This window comes from Brachypodium distachyon, chromosome 2, assembly GCF_000005505.3.
Source record: "Brachypodium distachyon strain Bd21 chromosome 2, Brachypodium_distachyon_v3.0, whole genome shotgun sequence".
NCBI classification, from domain to species: Eukaryota; Viridiplantae; Streptophyta; class Magnoliopsida; order Poales; family Poaceae; genus Brachypodium; species Brachypodium distachyon.
In genome coordinates, this window is record NC_016132.3 from 50496161 (window position 1) to 50513801 (window position 17641).

The 17641-nt window shown below is 42.2% G+C and overlaps 3 protein-coding genes and 1 non-coding gene across 7 annotated transcripts; 3 read left to right on the forward strand and 1 right to left on the reverse strand.

Annotated features, from left to right (window-relative positions):
- Positions 1–512: 512 nt before the first annotated feature.
- Positions 513–5594, forward strand: LOC100837879 (transmembrane protein 56). Of its 2 annotated transcripts, none has more exons than XM_003569855.4 (9): positions 513–707; positions 2112–2272; positions 3119–3207; positions 3296–3431; positions 3526–3600; positions 3700–3821; positions 3917–3992; positions 4923–4982; positions 5074–5594. In XM_003569855.4, exons 2-9 carry the CDS (start codon positions 2138–2140, stop codon positions 5200–5202), a joined length of 822 nt encoding a protein of 273 aa, XP_003569903.1. In that variant the 5' UTR covers positions 513–707; positions 2112–2137; the 3' UTR covers positions 5203–5594. The 2 variants fall into 2 exon arrangements, with proteins under 2 accessions (XP_003569903.1, XP_024315800.1); XM_024460032.1 differs by lacking the exon at positions 513–707 and adding an exon at positions 719–855.
- A 2-nt stretch (positions 5595–5596) lies between these two features.
- LOC100835324 (uncharacterized protein At4g15545) lies at positions 5597–7890 on the reverse strand. Its single transcript, XM_014899046.2, has 9 exons — positions 7534–7890; positions 7348–7416; positions 7204–7257; positions 7046–7100; positions 6851–6931; positions 6469–6777; positions 6286–6331; positions 6108–6186; positions 5597–6007 (listed from the first exon to the last, which is right to left on the reverse strand). Exons 1-9 carry the CDS (start codon positions 7831–7833, stop codon positions 5915–5917), a joined length of 1086 nt encoding a protein of 361 aa, XP_014754532.1. The 5' UTR covers positions 7834–7890; the 3' UTR covers positions 5597–5914.
- Positions 7891–8211: 321 nt separating this feature from the next.
- On the forward strand, positions 8212–8283 carry TRNAD-GUC. The gene has a single exon. It is a non-coding gene; the product is annotated as a tRNA-Asp (tRNA).
- A 189-nt stretch (positions 8284–8472) lies between these two features.
- On the forward strand, positions 8473–17233 carry LOC100835630. 3 transcript variants are annotated; one of them, XM_010234088.3, is made up of 9 exons: positions 8474–8685; positions 8784–8898; positions 9480–10516; positions 11468–11639; positions 11787–12930; positions 13051–13157; positions 13768–14558; positions 14961–15073; positions 15999–17233. In XM_010234088.3, the coding sequence occupies exons 1-9, from the start codon at positions 8596–8598 to the stop codon at positions 16270–16272; spliced, it is 3843 nt and encodes a 1280-aa protein (XP_010232390.1). In that variant the 5' UTR covers positions 8474–8595; the 3' UTR covers positions 16273–17233. The 3 variants fall into 3 exon arrangements, with proteins under 3 accessions (XP_003567155.1, XP_010232390.1, XP_010232391.1); XM_003567107.4 differs by having other exon boundaries at positions 8473–8685; positions 11468–12930; XM_010234089.3 differs by lacking the exon at positions 8474–8685 and adding an exon at positions 9272–9326 and having other exon boundaries at positions 11468–12930.
- Positions 17234–17641: the final 408 nt, after the last annotated feature.

The following is a 17641-nucleotide window of genomic DNA, read 5'->3' on the forward strand; positions in this document are numbered from 1 at the left end:
GTGATTTTCTATTACATGTATCTAAACGCTCTTTAGACATAGATACATTCATATTTGAACAAATTTGAATCACTTAATATGGGACGGAGAGAGTACATGTTTTGGCATTGGCAAATCAACCCTAAGCTCTAAAAATTGCATCATAAGTCATAAAATCTATGAGCTAGAAATAATATAAATCTTCCATGACATAAGACTTGAAATCTAAATTCAATCAGCGGTTTTATAATTTTGTACATGAAAAGGATAAATCAGGCCATGAGCAATATTGAAGTGGCAAATCACAGGCTATGAATGTTGAACTTGATGGGTGTCAACATATCCAAAAAAAAAAAGTTCCAATTACTAGAAGTCGTCAAACCTTTTCACTGAATGTTAACGTTTTCCATTCAACGTCTCTTTGCTCCCTCGTCTCCGTTCAAATTTAATTTTATAAATACCCCCATTATAATCCGTTTATAAATACCCCCATTATAATCCGTTTATAAATACCCCATTATAATCCCATCTGGCCATCTCTCTCTCTTCGTCCTCTTAACCCTTTCCTTCCACTCGTCCCCGTCATTTTCCGTTCTGCCTTGTGCAACGGGCGAGGCGAGGAGGCAAAATATAGCCAAGCCAGCCTCCAATCCAACCCGTCCCGATTGCTTTGCACCGACGAAACCTCGCCCTCCCTCCATCCCTGCCGTAACAGCAAGCCCGGCGAGGTAATTAATGCCGTCTCGTCCCTTCCTCCTCCTCTCCTCATCCTCCTCCCGCTCCCACTCTGTTGTTTCGGGCCCGCCGCTTCTGGATTTCTCTGTTGATTTGATCCTATTTTGCCCCACGAATCGTGGAGCGGGGCGTTGTCGCGAGGTGGGTTCGCTTTCGTCTCCGGTTTTGCTTCGAGGTGCCATGTTCGGGGTACGGAGCGGGCGAGGGTTCTGGTCCTCGTCTCGTACATGATGTACGCCCTTTTGTTCTTCGGTGGGTTTGATGATTCCGATGGAGTTTTAGGTGTCGATCGTGTCCCCGCCACCCGTATTCGTATGCAATGTGATGTGGGGTTTGATTCTGTGTTGTGCTCTCTCGGCGTTTTTTGGGAAGTTGGTTGATGCGTTCGGTTTTTGGTCGTGCCTCGTGCGAGCGACGGCGTGCTGTTGCGGGTTTTTTTTAAGACGAAGTGCTGTTGCGGTTGATCGCTGTTATTATTCGGGCATCGATTCCATGCACCAATTGGTGGCAATGTGCGGGTGTTTTTCTCTCGCTGGCGGCTTGAATGATGCCACAAAAAGTTTCCCCTCTTGCGCACCTTTTCTGACCCCTCCCCTATCTTTATGCTCGATGTTCTTGATTCCTTCGGGCGCTTTGTGGGTTAACCCTTATGCAGGAAATACTTCTCTATTAGGAACTCTACGTATTTCTTGGTCATGCTTATGTATTTCGTCCATTTTTCTGAATGGTTGTTACAGGTAGTAGTAATTTGTCAACTGGGTGGCTAGAGGTATTACATACTCACATGGTGTTATGTGTTGTTTTGCATTTGAGAAATGGTCCGTTGTAGTCTATGTTCCCTTGCCTGAATTGCAGTGTTTTGAGGAATAACAATCAAGCATGTAACTAGCTGCCAACGTGTTGGATTCGTAGCAAGCTCAGGTTGAATGGCATGTCGTCTGATTATCTTAAACTGTGGCGCTAGTAATTGTTAATAGGATTCATGCATTTCCTTTCAGCGATGCGTTGTTGCTTTATTCATAACTTTTTTATGCTAGTGTGCTATTTTATACTGATGAGAAAGACAGCATGATAGGGATTGATTATTTATTTGGCCTTTTGGCTTCAGTGTTACATTTTCAGACATGGATAGCTTCTTTAGGTTGTCGGATTCGTATGGTTTTCCCATTATGCGTTTAAAGTGACATTTGCATGTTGTACTTCATGGAAGATTATTCCGAGCATTGTTTACCAATGAGGCAATGACCCATCTCTCGGTTGCCATTACATTCATGCAGAGTTGCAGACAACTGGATGTCTCAAAATTATTGTTAATTTTCTTAGTGTAGTCGTTATATAGTTCTGTCTTCTCTATGGCTGAAAATGTATCTTGGTATTTAACTGATCTCTTCCATCAGGCTGCTGAGTCAAGATATATGAATTGATGGATCTGTCCACAACTTCAGAAATGGCTAAGGCCTACTCGGACAAAGCAGAATCACTTGTTAAGGAATATCTTCTTGCAGATTCATATGTTTCGTACACCGCTGTGCTTGGTGGGATCCTGATGTGCAAGATGGTAACGTTTGTCCTCTCTTAGTTTTGACATTAACGATCATCACACCTGTGAATTTAGTTTGTTTTGACATAACGTTATAGTTCTAGTATGAGTTGTGTAATTAGTCAGCTAAATTTATGATACTTAGTAGAAGACTTCTAAGTCAAGTACGTGTTGATTTAGCAAACATATATCACCTAATCCTACCAGTTTTAGCCCCCTTTTATCTACAGTGTTTAGCAGCCATGGGAAACAAAAGTTGCATCACAACGTATAATTTGTTTAATCTTCTCATAATAGATCGCCTTTAGTTTATTACCATATTTGTTTGATACTGCAATATTTTGTTTTTGTTTTTCCCTTTTTTGGATGTGTGGGTAAGTGGGGGAGAAGGGGACATAGTTCAATTAACATCAGGATCCCTGTCAGTACCTTATCTATTTTTGATTTTGTGAAGTCATCTTGCCTCTTGAATCCATAGTGGTCCAATAAAAGTTATGAGCTATTCTGCAATGTAATTAGATAGCACATGCAGATACTGATCCTAAGTTCTGGCATTGTTTCTAGAGTTAGACTTTTCAAACCCTTTCAACTGCACATGTTTTTCTCTTGTTTCTATTGCATATTTATGTAAACCCTGACAATATTGCATGGAACTTGTTATGATTAATCTCTATGGACCAGAATTCTAGAGATTTAATTTTGAACAAAGATTCTAAGTTTACCAACATCACACACTTAGTAATCTCGGAGATCATAAGTTTGAATATTTTACTGACAATTTTGTAGACTTTCCTGCTTCCCAGTTTCTTGACTACACTTTACCATTTCTGTAACGGAAACACACTTTACCCTTTTGTTTGGCAGGTCTATGACATTACACACTTAGTCAGCTCATTCTACTACAAGAGTTATGCTTCTCTTTCGAAAATCCAAAAGCTTGAGTGGAACAACAGGTGAAGCCGTCTGTTTGCAAAACTATGTCCAATTTCACACTGTGTTTACTGACATTTCTATTCACCATACATGATTTACCTGTTTTAGGGGCATGTCCACCATTCATGCAATGTTCATCACATTCATGTCAGTGTACCTAGTATTCTTCTCCGATCTATTCTCTGATCAGCTGGATGGACCAGTAACTTTGCGGAGCTCAAACATCTCTAATTTTACACTGGGGGTGATAGCTGTTAATTTGTTTTCATTCAGCAATAGGCCATGTTAAAATACGTTCTCTCCTTTTGCCTCATACTAGCTTTATTTTATTTGTCCAGGTTTCTGTCGGGTACTTCATCACTGACCTTGCTATGATACTATGGGTTTATCCTAAACTAGGTGGACTGGAGTATGTAAGTGAATATATGTCATCACTGTTCTTCCTTTTCTTTCATTATCTTCCATTGTTGCTTTTCTGTACATATTATTTACTACTGGTCAACCATTGTCAGCTTCTCCATCACATCCTGTCACTTGTTTCCATAGTCTATGCTATGTATTCTGGGGAAGGTCAGTTGTATACATACATGGTTCTCATCTCTGAAACAACCACGCCTGGAATCAACCTCCGATGGTATATTTGATTCAATTAAATGACCACACGATTTGTTTGGATCAGTCTCATTATTTCATTCTGTCTGACCTATCCCGTTACCTTATGTCATGAAGGTTTCTTGATACTGCTGGACTGAAAAGATCCAAAGCCTATCTTGTGAATGGTGTCTCAATGTTTGTTGCATGGCTGGTATGTGAAAGTTTTTGCACGCAATTGTAGATTGCAAGTTATTTCCTGCAGTTGATTAGAAGCTCTCTAGTCTTTGTTTGCCATGCTTCAATATGTGCATACATGAATGAGCATTTCAGATTTTACAGCCGGATCCAAACTTGTACTTTTGTTATTTGTATTTGCTGCAAGCTAGGGATTTCTCTACTCATTCATACACTCTATTTTAGAGTGTGTGTTTTACTTGCCACTACCTTGGAATACCTTAATCTTTATACTAGATAAGGCATTTTTTTCTCGAGAAAACGCAAAAGCTTTGCGTCTCGATGCATTGATAGAAAGAAGTTTATGTACAAGACCACAGAGGGCCACACCCGAATTACAATGCGACGCGCCTAACTAGAGACATCCGGTAGCAACGCCCCGAGGCTAGCAGCGCCCGCAGTCGCCCAGCCTTGAGCTGGTCAAAGAGGGAGGCGACGTTGGGGGTTGCATTGTCGAAGACAGCGGCGTTGCGGTGCTTCCAAATAGACCATACCATTAGCATGATCAGGGACGTCGTACCCTTTCGCGTGGTAGGAGGGGACGAGCGGATGGACTCCTGCCACCAAGTCACAAAAGGAACGCCGGCGGTCGGCAGGACTGGATAAGGCATTTTAGTGCGTTTATATTTTTGGGAACTAAATTTGGACATTTCCAAACTCATCTGGGGACTGGAGTTGCAATATTTTTTTTCTCGAACTATCGACTTCCAATATATCGTTCTGTAGATTCTTTTCTTCTGTTAAGAGATGGATTCAGAGAAAATTACCGCACAACTTTAAATATGCATGCTGTCAATCTGAATCAATAATGTTCAATCAATCTGTTGTCTCATCAGTAACTTTTTCTTCCTGTTTAAAAGTTTCTGTGAGTTTCTTTCTAATATGGTCAGCCATTCGGCTAATGCAGGTGGCACGGATAATTTTGTTCATCTACTTGTTCTACCACATCTACTTCCACTATGACCAGGTAATTTACTTCCTTCTTCTGTGTCAACAACATATGACTATGCGACAAAAAAATACAGTGAAAACTAAATTTTATTATGGGTTTTTGACAGGTCATGCTGATGCAGACATTCAGCTGCCTTCTGATTTTTGCCGTGCCCACGATACTGCTCGTTATGAACACTATTTGGTTTGCCAAGATCTTGAGAGGCCTTCAGAAGACGCTGGCCAAGAAGCAGTGAAGAGAAAAATGGCAGATGAAAGCTCACGGACCGTCTACAAATCCTCCTCCCTTGCAGTCACGTACAACTACATATACGTCTTGAGTAAAGCTAGTTAGTGCAACTCGTACGCAAGTTAAATTCCTCGTAGATGACTCCGATACGCTTGTGCACAGCCCCAAATTTTCCCTGGATATTCTACCCTGTACATACTACACCCGTCCGGGTCGGCTATTCCTTAGAATGCTTCAAATCACCTGTGCATCAGATGCCTCAACCATCACGGATGAGGTGGTTGGTCATCAAACTGACCTAGAGAGGTTGAAACCTGGAACTCTGTTTCTAGTCACAACTCTAAATGTAAATTCGGTATTGTTCTTGACTTCTGAATCTGAATAGCAGTAGATCATTCACGTACCATTGCAAGTGCACTTTTTTTTCATGTGCGCAGCTCTCTGATTGCTGCTGCGATGCTATGTTCACTAATAACTTTGACATGTTCCCTTTTTATGGCGCAAAATTTGCATCAACTAGAATAATGGTGGGAAAATCAGAACCTTCCTAGAATGCAGAAAAGCTGCTCCATGGTTTATGTATGGTTCTTTGTCAAATGATGTATTTTATTTTTTGCCGAACGAATGATTATCCTGCTACTGGCTCCCTGCTCTTGATCAGCTGTAACAGCAGATGGAAGAGATCGAGTGCAATGCCCTGAGCTTGAACTGCCTGCGTGCTACGTCAGGCTACGGCTAAGCAAGCCCTGAAATGACACGAAGAGGTCCTTGTTTCCTGCGCCGAATATCTCGTCCGCCTTCTCGAGGGTCTCCTGCATCATCCCAGTCACAGTAATCAAGATCTGGAGCTCCGAACGAAACTATGGATCCAGTTGGAAACTGAAAGTGGGGCGGCAAGTGCCAAGTGCCAACCTGTTGTGATTGCCTGTGGGCGTTGAGCTCCTTGATGTTGGCGAGGAAAGCTGCAAACTGTTCGTACGAGAGACGGCTCCTGCAAATGAAAAAAAAAGCAGAAGAGGGGAATTAGTTCTATCAAGAAACAGATGCTACTAATGAGACGAAATTTAAAAGCAGAAGTACTGATGCGTACCTTGCCTGGCGGAAGAACTCCTTGCCATCTACCCTTGTCGTGCGCCCTGAGACAGAAGTCGGTCGGAACAACGTCCAGAGAAATAAATTTAGTGGTTTCAACGGGGACAGTCTCCAGATGAATGAGCTGATCAATTCTGATGAACTCCCGGCACGCAAAAAAAAGAAAGAAAGAAGAACGTACCCGACATTGAGTGCCCGCGAGGTGGCGAATTGGCTGCAGAGGACATCTTGCTCGAGGGGAGCCACGCCGACATGGCCATATGACCTTCTCTCCTCGGCGAAGTGGCGGCGGCGCTGGACGCAAGTTTAGGTGACACGGCCGTGGAGTATCGCCTAGGGGATGCGGCGCCGGAGGTCAATTTCGGGGATACGGCAGTGGAGTACCTTCTAGGGGCTTCGGCAGACGATCTCAGTCTCGGCGCAGGATCGGAAGCCACCAGGCGCGGAGTTATGTGCGTGATGGTAAGCTTCTGCTCGAATGGCCTTGCCACTGAAAATAACAGATGTTCAGAATCCTTTCAAATCTCAACATTTTGTGCTACACCCCTGTTTATCATACGTACCGTCCTGGTTCGTGCTTTCGACTTGGGAAGATCCATCGGCTCGGGTGGTGGTGGACACGGGATGGCTATTTGCCGATCCTTCTTCGGGAAGGTTGCGGAAAGATATGTCAGAGATGAAACAGGGTGTCACAGACTTGCAATGAGCTGCTGGAGCCTGGAGATTACAGTGTCCACGGGGTAGTGTCATAGTAATACCTGATCTCCAAGAATTCCCTTGCTCGCAGGTCCTTATGTCTACAGTTTCCTGACTCTGTGCAGAGAAGGACAGAAAGCTTACTACTGAGTACTGAGCAGAGAAACAGTGGCCATTGCTTGCTTCGCAGAAACTGACTAATTGGAGAGGAGGAGCTTACTGAAGAATTCTCGTCACCGAGTGACTGCATTAGGTGCCTCTTGAATGTCTCCAGCTGCAAGTAAAGAACAAATAAAATTAGCAGAAAACGCGAGGAGAGCAACCGTGTGATCCCTGTCCCTGGCAGATGCAGGAGTGCCGTCACCTTGGCGAGGTCCCTGGCCAGCTTCTTCGACGTGTGCGCGAGCGAGTCCCTCTCCTTCACCAGCTTAGCCTTCGCACAACCCAAAACGAGATCGACCAACAAGTTCAACACTAGAAATCTCAGAAACACGGCAACGACCAGCAAAAAACGCAAAGTGAGTGACACATAATATGCAGCAGCACGTACGTTGTCGTCGAGGATGGCGCGGAGGCGGGCGTCGGCGTCGCGGAGGGCCTGGTCGAGGGCGGCGGCCCTGTCGGCGAGGTCGGCGGCGAGGCGGTCCTTGTCGGCGAGCTTCTGGCGGAGGCGCGCGGCCTCGTGCTCGAGGCGGGAGGCGCGGGAGGCCACGGCCACGGCCGTGATCTTGCGGGCCACCTCCAGCTGCTCGTACGGGTCCGGCGGCAGCGCGGCCGCGATGGCGTCCGATAGCCCGGCCTCCGCCGGCGCGGCGGCGGCGCTGGTACTGGTAGTGGGAGTTTGCGTCATCTGGTGGGGTGGGGATCGAATGGCGCGAAGGTGGTGAGATCCGAAGCGGGGCGCAGGAGGTTATCGGGCGGCGGGAAGGAAGGAATTTGCATTGGTGGAGGTGCCGAGGTGGGGGTTGCTCGTCATGCGAGTTTGAATATGCGTCTTGCACGTGGAAACAAATCCCTTTCGCTCCGTTGGAAATATTTATGCACAATCTACAAACTCGTTGAGTACGTCATAACAAGAAAAGAAGATTTCCGAAAGATAGTTCTAGCTGGGCCGCGCTAGGTGGGTGATATTTTTATCTGATTCATCGTTTTCTCAGCTATTTGCATATGCTCCCACCTGTCACGATAGTATAGTTAGATATAATATCCTTCTCAAACTAGCAAGTCAGTCGTTGTAGTATAGTGGTAAGTATTCCCGCCTGTCACGCGGGTGACCCGGGTTCGATCCCCGGCAACGGCGTTAATTTTTTTTTTCTTTAGTGTACGTCGTTTTGTTTTGTTCTGTTCCTCATTGCGTCTCTTTATCCTTACGGGCTCACCGTTTGGGCCGCGTATTGTTGGCCAGGGGATTTAAACAGCCCAGCCCAGTAGTTCTCAACGTCCCGACTTCACCCCACCGCCTCTGGCCCTATGCCGCACCGGCCGTCTCGTCGGTAAGCACGTGCCTCGCAGTCGCAGCCGATTCGGTTCCGGTCCCAAATTTCCCCCTCTGGACAGATGCCAACCGGATGCTCAAACCCTAAACCCTACCGACCTTCGAAATCACGCCGCAATGGCGGCGGCGGAGAACGACTCCTCGCAGGAACCCCCACCGCTCGCCTCCGGCAGCGGCGGCGGCGGCCCCAATCCGTGCTGCGCGAAGGTAATTACTAACCTCTACCCGACTCTTTGCGGCGCGTTCTGCGTTCGATGTGTTCGCCTAATTCCTGATGGGATTCCTATTGTTATTTGGCTCCGTAGCTGTGGAAGAAATGCCAGAAGAATGAGACGGCCCGAGCAGCGCTGCGCGACGGGATTAAGGTGCTGAACAGCGAGATCGCCAGGCTGGAGAATGAGAAATCCGCTCTCAGCGATGGTACAAGTTCCCTGACTTGTTCGTGCTTTTGCTAGTTTGGTTGATTGCTTCTGCGTTATGATTCTAGTTGGTCGGACTGTGTTAGGACACCCACCTTGCAGCTGGACAAGAGCAATTTAAATGTCGGGTCGGCACACTTTATTAGGTTTCTATAAATGATTATAATCTGCCGTTTTGGTTAGTTAATCCTCTGTGTGCGCTGATTTATGCAATGAATGTCTAGGCTTTTCCCTAAGAAAAATACTAGTATGTAGGTTCTGGCCTGTAATCAAATCTTTTTCTTCATGTAAAGAAAAGCAAAGGCCTTTTTCTCAAAAGCTTGTTCTTATGAACTATCTAATGTTCTAAATTATAATCTAATACATGTTAGTAGCATGACCAGGAATTTAACAGAAGATGCCTATCCCACAGAAGATGAGAGTTGCAAAGTATGTTTATTTTCTCTTAATGCTTCCTCTGATAGCACTAAGGCAACGATCAACCCATATGGCGTTCTGGTTCTTTTTGTGACACTATCGCTGCAACTTTAATCCTTTTGGTATGTTGCTAATATGTTGTAATTTCTGCTTCTGCATGAGCAGTGTGCAAGGAGGAGCGTCTCCGAGCTGATTCAGCAGAAGCAGCTAGGGAAACCGAGTCTGATGCCAGAGATGCACTAGAGAAGGAGATAATTGAACTGAAAGCACAGAACTCAGCCCTGCAGCAAAAGCAAAATATTAGCAGAAATGATGATGAGCTTTTACGCATCTCTGAGTTGGAGGAAGAAAATAGACAGCTCAAACAGGTTTTAGGAGAAGAAAGGACGAAAATTGATTCTGTGAAGAAAAAAGTCGACGAAGAAAGGAGCAAGGCTCTAGAAATGCAAAAACTACTGAAGTCTGAAGCACATAAGCATGAAGAGTATAAAAGGCTTGCTGATACAGAAAGGAAAGTAGCCCATGATTGGAAGGCGTCGTTAGAAAAATTGAGGATTGAAGCAAATGGAACAAAAGCTCAGTTGGCCACTCAGATTCAGAAAACAGGGGAAGCACATAAAATGGCTGAAGCAGAGAGGCAAAAGGCTGCCAGAGAAAAGAAATGTGCTGATTCAGAAAAAATGTTAGCAGAGAAGAACAAAAGGCAAATTGAAGTTGAGAGAAAAAAAGTGATGGAAGAGAAGAGCCGTGCTGATAATCTGTTTGCTAAGTTAGAGGATCAAACGAAGCTGAATGATAACTTACGAGTTAGCATTGAGGCTGAAAAAGAAAAGCTAATGTGTGAGAAGAACCGTGCAGACCACCTGTTACAGAAGTTTGAAGAGGAGAGAAAACGGAGTGAATATTTACAAAGGAAGTGCGATTCTTTTTCTTCTTCTAGGGATATGATTTCTGTTGTCAACCATGGAATACAGCAAGCTGATGTTGCTAATGAAAGGGCAAACATCAAACTCCTTAAAGAGAAGTTGAAGCGGAAGAAAGAGCAATTACAGCATGTGAAAAAGGTATTGGAGTTGGATAAAGCACTAATGAGAAGAGAGCTTCAGCTCCTAAAACAGGAATGGATGCAGCCTCTTAGCCGGTTTAACATGCTTGATGACTATCTTGCTGATGGTGCCAAAGGTATTGATGTATTGAAAAAGGTCTGTATCTTGGTTGCTACTTACTAGTATCATCATCTATATTTATGAAGGTAGTTCAGTAGAAATTTCAACATACTCATAGGAATCATGATGGCCTACAATATCAAACTGAACCTACAATAGTTTTAGGCTCAATTTGGGGTTGTTGAACTGTGTTGTGTTGAACTTTTATTATAATCTGCTGTAGAACAATACACACGAAAGTAGGAAAAATTTGTTAGCCAAACAGAAAATAGGCAAAAGCTGGTTGAAAAAGCTGGATTATCATAATCCACCGCAATGCCAAATTCAGCCTTAATGTACTACAGTAAACAATAATTTTCTTCATACAGACTGTAAACAATGCCAAATAGAGCCTTAATGTATATATTGCAAACTTGTCTGCACAGGTTTTTTTTCGGTTGGTATGGTGAGAAAAAAGTATCTTAAAATGAAGAAGACATAAGAGTAATTCTTCTGTCAATATCATTTGCTCAAATTGAAGACTGGTGGAATGTTTGGCAGCAAATTGATTTGTGTGCAGCAAGAAATGTCACCTCCTTCCATTCCCAAATTGATGCCTACCAGTTCTAACCTTTTCCATTCTATGACGGCATGTCCCAAATGTGATAGTATTGACAACAAATATACTGAATATTGGTGACAGTTTACCGCTAGTTTGACACTTCAATGTGTAAATAACTTTAGCTTGAATTTGTATTTTGAAAAACCTACTCCCTCCATTCCAAAACATAGGGTGTGCGTGTTATACAAGATTTAACTTTGACCAATAATTTATCTAACTATAGTGGATTGTGTGATACACTAATTACTCGCTAGCATGCTTCCCTGTAGTTATCCATGATAAATATTGTTACTTTGTTACATGTAGAGGCAACTAATATGTTCACATAGATCTTTTTCTCTTGCGGTAATTCCTGTCTATATTGACTGATGTTATCATCTTGGCAGTCGAAGCGACAACAGGAATTGCATGACTTTGAACAGAATCTTCTTCCTCATAATCCAGTTGCTGGCCCATATTTCGGGATTCAAGCTGGTGGGATGATTCCTTTCACTTCTACCCCAAGAGAATATGCTTCATATCAGTTACCTAGAGAAAGCTGCACAAGACCAATATCAGGTACTAGTTCTGAATTAGAGCCTCCTATTGGTAGTGCTCTCAGAATGAAGTCAAAAAATCACCCCAGATCTTCATGTCCCACATCCATATCTGATAAAAAGTTCATGGGCTCACAGGGTAAGGAAAGCCTACTTGTTTCATCAACAGGTATCAGAACGAACCAGAGCTCAGTAGTTCCAGAGTTACCCCCTAAAGATTTCAATGGTGCAAGGAAGCAAGATGTAGTGTTGCTTGACAGTTCTGGTAATTCCTCCCAACAGAACGCATCAAAGCCATCCCTGCCTGGTGGTACAGAAGTTGCAGATCAAATGCCCAATGATGGTAGGAAGAGAAAAAGGACCAAAAAATCTGTAGAATCCGCTGCTCTTTCCTCTAAACGCAATCTGCTGAATTCAAAAAAAATAAAGACCCATGATGCCAGTACAAATGGCAATTTGGCATTCAATGATAATTGTTCATCTCTGCAGCAAGAACATAACATCATCGCATGTGTGAATGAAGGCTTGCAAAATAATCAGAGGAAATGTCATATTGTTGCTGATAGATTTCCTTCCAGTAAATTGCCCTCTCCTGGAGCAGGAAATGCTTGTGCTTCATTGCTCTCTTTTGAGAAATTGATCGAGGGGGGCTGCTTGAAGTTGCTCGATTTGGACAATGATGCTGATGAGGAGAAGTACAGAAAGGCAATGGAGAAACCTATTTCACCAGATTTGCCCATTGTAACTAAAGGGTCTATATCTCGCCATTCGGGTAATGGCAATGATTTTGAATATGATAGAGTTTGTCCTGCATTGGAAGTTGAAGAATCTGCAAATGTGTCGGCTACAGCCTCTTTGAACTGCCTCCCACATGGGAATGAAGCCCCATATGCTGTATCTTCCCTTGCTGTAGAGTCGGACAATACCATCAGACCACTGTTCTCAGGGAGTAGCTGCGGAGGTCATACAAATGCCATCTTGCATTTGCATAAGGGGGCACCTGATAAAAACAGGCCAGTTCAAATTTGTGATGGATCATCAGATGCTGGACTGCGAAGATATGCTGGGACAAGTAAAGCACAAACAGCTGAGGTTATCAATTTGACCTCAGATAGTGTGACTGGTCATTGTCATGCAGCCGAAAATAACACTTTATACTTTGTTGGAGTTGTTAGTTTGAAAAGAAGTAGCATAGTAAAGATATTTCACTATTGGGAGGCCCTTATTTCTGAAGGTAGTAAACTTGGTCAGGATGCTTTGGTTGATGGTCTGTTACTTGAAAGAGTGTCAACTGAACCATCGCTACTTCCCGAGTAAGTCTGCTTACATTACGCTAACTCTTTTTTTCTATTCTTATTAGCAGTTACAAGTATTTTATTACCACCACTAGCATTCATATTGCAAAAAATAATCACTTATGTTTTCTTATGCAGAGAGAGGGTTCCCCTCATTTTTTCCATGTTGTTATGGGATGTTCATAGATCTGCCTCAGATCATGTTGTTGATCGATACTTTGCTTCGTCAGCTTTCTCCACTACTGGTATGATGACCGACAGGTTTCCGATATTTCAATTGTTTCATCACTTAATTTATTTCTCTTTCCCCTTTCGTGCGAACAAACAACTGAGTTTGCAACTCTGTTGCTGTTATGCTGGATAAAAACTTCTACAAACATTTGGTTTACATCTGATACTGTTCTGCTGTGAGGAAACTGATGTCTTTAAATGCTGCAATTTCATATACCATTAGCATGTGCCTATTAATGTGAACACAACTATTATCATTTACTACAATGCCTTCTAGACACCGTTGCCATTTTATTGAGAGTTTCCTTTGTTTCTCATATAATCAGTGTTTTATCAACGGCATGTTATCATGCCGCATGTGAAGTTGTGAACTTAAATTCGTGGATGACAAGTTTTGATACAACAAGTAGCTTTCATGTAAAATGCGTGTAGGCTATTTGTCGAGTTTAGTTTTGTGATCTGGGAGCATTTTTCTTTGTGGCACAATGAGCTTTGCTTTTCTGAAGAAAAAAACAATCTGATGTCCTGGTTGCTGCAACTTCGCATTGTTATTAACTTATTACTATATTGTAGATCATACAAATAGTTCCTGTGATTTACAATTTCAAGTTATCTTCCTTGCAGTGAAACCTTACATGGAAGCAAGATTGGTCTTTCTAAAACGTGATCAGCTGGATGTTCTTGTCTCCTTAATTGAGGATTTTCTCGTGAACAAAGAAGTTATGGTTTGTGATAAACTGGGAGATGGGAATGCTGTCGCAAACAAGTATCACCTAGATAATGAAACTGGCATACAAGTATCCACTAAACCTGCAACTATAGATCAATTTACCTCTGCTTGCATCCTATTGGCTTCAGTATGTCTTAAAGAGGAGAGAGTGGATGTTGTTTTAGAGGTTTCATACAAAGTTCTTCAGATGGGTAAACGAAATCTTTCTTGGACTATGTTGGCTCTGCATGTTTTTGGTTCCATATGTGGTGATAAGCTGTTCTTTATGAAGAGTTGCAACCTTCTCATGACAACTATACGATTGGTTGTCCTGATTCTCGAGAGCAAAGACACTTCCTTGTGCCTTGTGTCATCTTATATTCAATCCAATAGATCAACAGCCTTCCCATCTTGTACACATTGCCTTTTTAATAAGGATACAGTGTCCATAGATGTTTTTATCTCTTCTCTGCTCGATGAGCTGAATTTATGCTCTGTGTTATGGAACAATCATGCCAACACAAATGAAACTATTACAAAGCACAGTTCTCATTTGGGATCTAGTGGGCTGGAGATCAATTGTGGTGAAACTTGCAATATCTCCAAGCAAGCAAAATTTGCTGAGGATATCAACTATTCTGCAGGGAGGGACCTGTGCTATTTCACTGAGATAATATCTTTGCTTGAGCTGTTTGGGAGCTACATGGTAAAATTACTTGATTTCAGCTTACCTTGATAGTTTGTTTTCCAAATTATCAAACATGTGAACAATATTATCCACCCGACAATACATTTGGATATACTTGGGAAATATTTCATGCATGCAGTCATAGTTGATGTATTAGTTTTTTACCTTTCACCACTGGAAATGCTCGAAGTGAAAATTTTGAATTTCCGTCAGTTATGCTGCTTATGCCTGCAGTTCCCTTGTCAAACCAGAATTAGGAATCATATCAAAAGAACTGAACATCATTGTTTCTAGCATCATGTTTATTTCATGGAACATTGCGAATCTCTTCCCATTCAAAAGTACAAATTTCGTATTTTCTGTTCAATTTTACACATTATATGTTTCATTATTGGCTGATTATTGCGCACCTGATTTTAGAGCTGCGAGTGGACATACAACAATGTTGTTGTTCGTCTTCTGAAGATCCTGGAATCATGCACATCTGAGGAGTATTCAGCTGCTATCTTGGTACTTGTCAGCCAACTTGGAAGGTTTGTGCCATTATCCATCTGCTTCTAAATATAAATACTTCGGAATTACTTTCACATTTCTGAAACTTTGTACTCGCTCTCTTTTTTCATGGTGATGTTCTTATACAGAGATATGTGATTTGATGTTATAGGATTTGAGTAAGAGATATAACGATGTCTTTCTATAGTTCACTTAGCTCATTTTATGCACCATTTCCTTTATTTAATCTCTCTGTTTGTGAGGCAGACAAATTAGGATGGTAGCAGAAAAACTCAACTTAATTTTCCTATCAAAAGATTAAGTTGTGTTATATTATCATAGGAATTTTTCACACTGGTATCTCTGCTTGTCAATGATATCTATGGTTGCAGATAAAAATTGAATGATACTATACTCTTTCAAATTTTTCTCTCCCATTTGCTAAAACCGGAAATCGGTGATACCATTTGCTTTCGACTCCCAGTCTTCATTATCCAAGCTAGACCAACGTTTTGAAATGACTGGTGCATATGTCCTTTAGCTAAGTCTTTTAGTGGTGGATATCTCTTTAATATTAAAAATAGATCCAGTGACATTTTAAGGGTGAAAAATCTCTTTTACCCTCTCCATTCTCTTTAATTTTAAATTTAGACTATATGATTTTTAGATTTGAGCCTTTTAGGGTTGAGACAGTCTATTTTGCTGTCCTTTCCCTCTATTGTGAAGATATTTTCATGCATTTTCTTTGCATAATATTGTTGCAATTTTTGTTACTCCCTCTGGCCGGAATTACTTGTCGAAATATTACATGTATCTAGGCACTTTTTAAACATAGATACATCCATATTTTGGCGAATTTGAGACAAGTAATATGGGTCGGAGGGAGTAATAGATTTGTTGCTAATGCGTACGTTCTGCTGGAGTTGTGTGTGGTATTTTGACAATTTCTCACTTTCTCTTTTATAGGTTCTTCATTGGTGATGTTGGTTATGAGACGAAATCAGTTATTGAACTGAGGAACAAATTGTCAGTGCTAATAGGAACAGATTTTACAAGATCAAGGAGCATACTTGTTCAGTTTTCTGCTGTTAGTGCATTGCTCAGCCTCCTGCCATTGACATTTGACAAAGTAATTATCAGACAGCCTTCAGCATTATCTGGTCCGTCGAGCGAGATTTCTGAATGGTTTGCTCAGTTAAGCAAGGAGAATCAATCTTTTGCTCGTTCCTTTTTTACCTGAGCCATTCGTGCTATCTGCTTGGCCACTATGTTGAAAGTTTGTTTCTGGCTTGGCCTTTCCATGGGCTGGGAAAGACTGAAAGAGTGCCCTTTTGGGTTGTTCACCACTGGTAATTCATGATCTCACAGGATGACATTAGATTAATCCCTTGCCCAGAGAGCTAATGGAAGAGGATGTTTTGTTCTCGGTTTTGAATAAGCGGAACTTTTCTGCAGACCATGATATGTTTCTAAGGAGGCCTAGACCCAGCTTCCTTTGGGGGGCTTTTGAGATTCAAGTGCAGCCCATCACATGCTGAGGTTTGACCAAACTGCATTTCATGCACATATATGGGTATAACAAGATCACCAGAAAGATGTGTCTACATGAAACTGTTTGCGTATGCCTGAGATCATAGAATGAGGTACTTCCAAATTTTGTAGAGATGATCCGGTATAGCTCAGCATCCCATATTTTCAAGATTGCGGAGAAGGTCTGCGGTGTATGCCCTAATCAGAAGACGCTGCATGATCACAATCCACAGATGGGTGGAATGTGAAATTAAATTTGTTATAAAGCAGCTCAAATCTTGACACTGGCTAACAACAGTGAGGTACTTCAGCTCTGAGATTGCTGAGTGCGTCTGTGGCAGTGATTCTTTTCCATGGAGGTGATAATTTTTTATGATATCACCTTCATGTGAGTTTTTTTTTTAACTTGTGGACCGTAGATGTACGGTGCCAAAGTGCAAGGTCTTTTGCCCTTTGCGGGAGTACTTTGGCATCAGCTTTTCAAAATTGAGTCTAGCAGCTCCGAAAGCTAGTTTTGTGCTGCCAGATCTGAAGTTCAGTACTCCAATTCATAAGGCTGTATTTGTACTTCAGTACTCTTATCATTTCCGTACGAGTAAAAGATGCGAACCTTGCATGTTTCTGCTTTGTTACTGTTTTTATAAAAAGAAAAAGAAAAGGTGTGTTCCCTCAACCAATCAGTTCTATTGTTCCTGAATTTTATCATCTCTAGGGGCTTCCCCCTGTATGGGGCAGTCAGAGTTTTACAAGCTACCTGATAATGTTTTTTTAGAAAACTACCTGATAATGTTAACTGTGCCTTCTGAACCTATCAATCTGCCATGACCTAGAACAAAAGCTTTAGTGCCAGAAGATTCAGACAAACTTCACAAACTTTGGTTGTTGACATCTATATGATCATTACGTTCCAGTGCCATCAGAATAATTTTCTTTGCGTCAGTTTCTGTAGTTTTGTACGGCACCGGTGCGCTGTTTGCACTTCTCCTCTAACCTTGTGAGATTGACACGAAGACAACGAACGAATATCTGCCCTACAATGTTAAGAAGAGCTCATGTCAGTATATCCAGTCTTCAGAATG

What these genes read in the sequence shown, in the direction of transcription:
- LOC100837879 (XM_003569855.4), top strand. Translation starts at nt 2,138, where the DNA reads ATGGATCTGTCCACAACTTCAGAAATGGCTAAGGCCTACTCGGACAAA. An exon ending in AAGCTTGAGTGGAACAACAG is followed by an intron (nt 3,208 to 3,295) that starts GTGAAGCCGTCT and finishes TACCTGTTTTAG; the next exon opens with GGGCATGTCCACCATTCATG. An exon ending in CAATGTTTGTTGCATGGCTG is followed by an intron (nt 3,993 to 4,922) that starts GTATGTGAAAGT and finishes CGGCTAATGCAG; the next exon opens with GTGGCACGGATAATTTTGTT.
- LOC100835324 (XM_014899046.2), bottom strand. Translation starts at nt 7,833, where the DNA reads ATGACGCAAACTCCCACTACCAGTACCAGCGCCGCCGCCGCGCCGGCG. An exon ending in AGGGAATTCTTGGAGATCAG is followed by an intron (nt 6,932 to 7,045) that starts GTATTACTATGA and finishes ACCTTCCCGAAG; the next exon opens with AAGGATCGGCAAATAGCCAT. An exon ending in TCGCGGGCACTCAATGTCGG is followed by an intron (nt 6,332 to 6,468) that starts GTACGTTCTTCT and finishes CTTCTGTCTCAG; the next exon opens with GGCGCACGACAAGGGTAGAT.
- LOC100835630 (XM_003567107.4), top strand. Translation starts at nt 8,596, where the DNA reads ATGGCGGCGGCGGAGAACGACTCCTCGCAGGAACCCCCACCGCTCGCC. An exon ending in GAAATCCGCTCTCAGCGATG is followed by an intron (nt 8,899 to 9,479) that starts GTACAAGTTCCC and finishes CTGCATGAGCAG; the next exon opens with TGTGCAAGGAGGAGCGTCTC. An exon ending in CTTGTCAGCCAACTTGGAAG is followed by an intron (nt 15,074 to 15,998) that starts GTTTGTGCCATT and finishes TCTCTTTTATAG; the next exon opens with GTTCTTCATTGGTGATGTTG.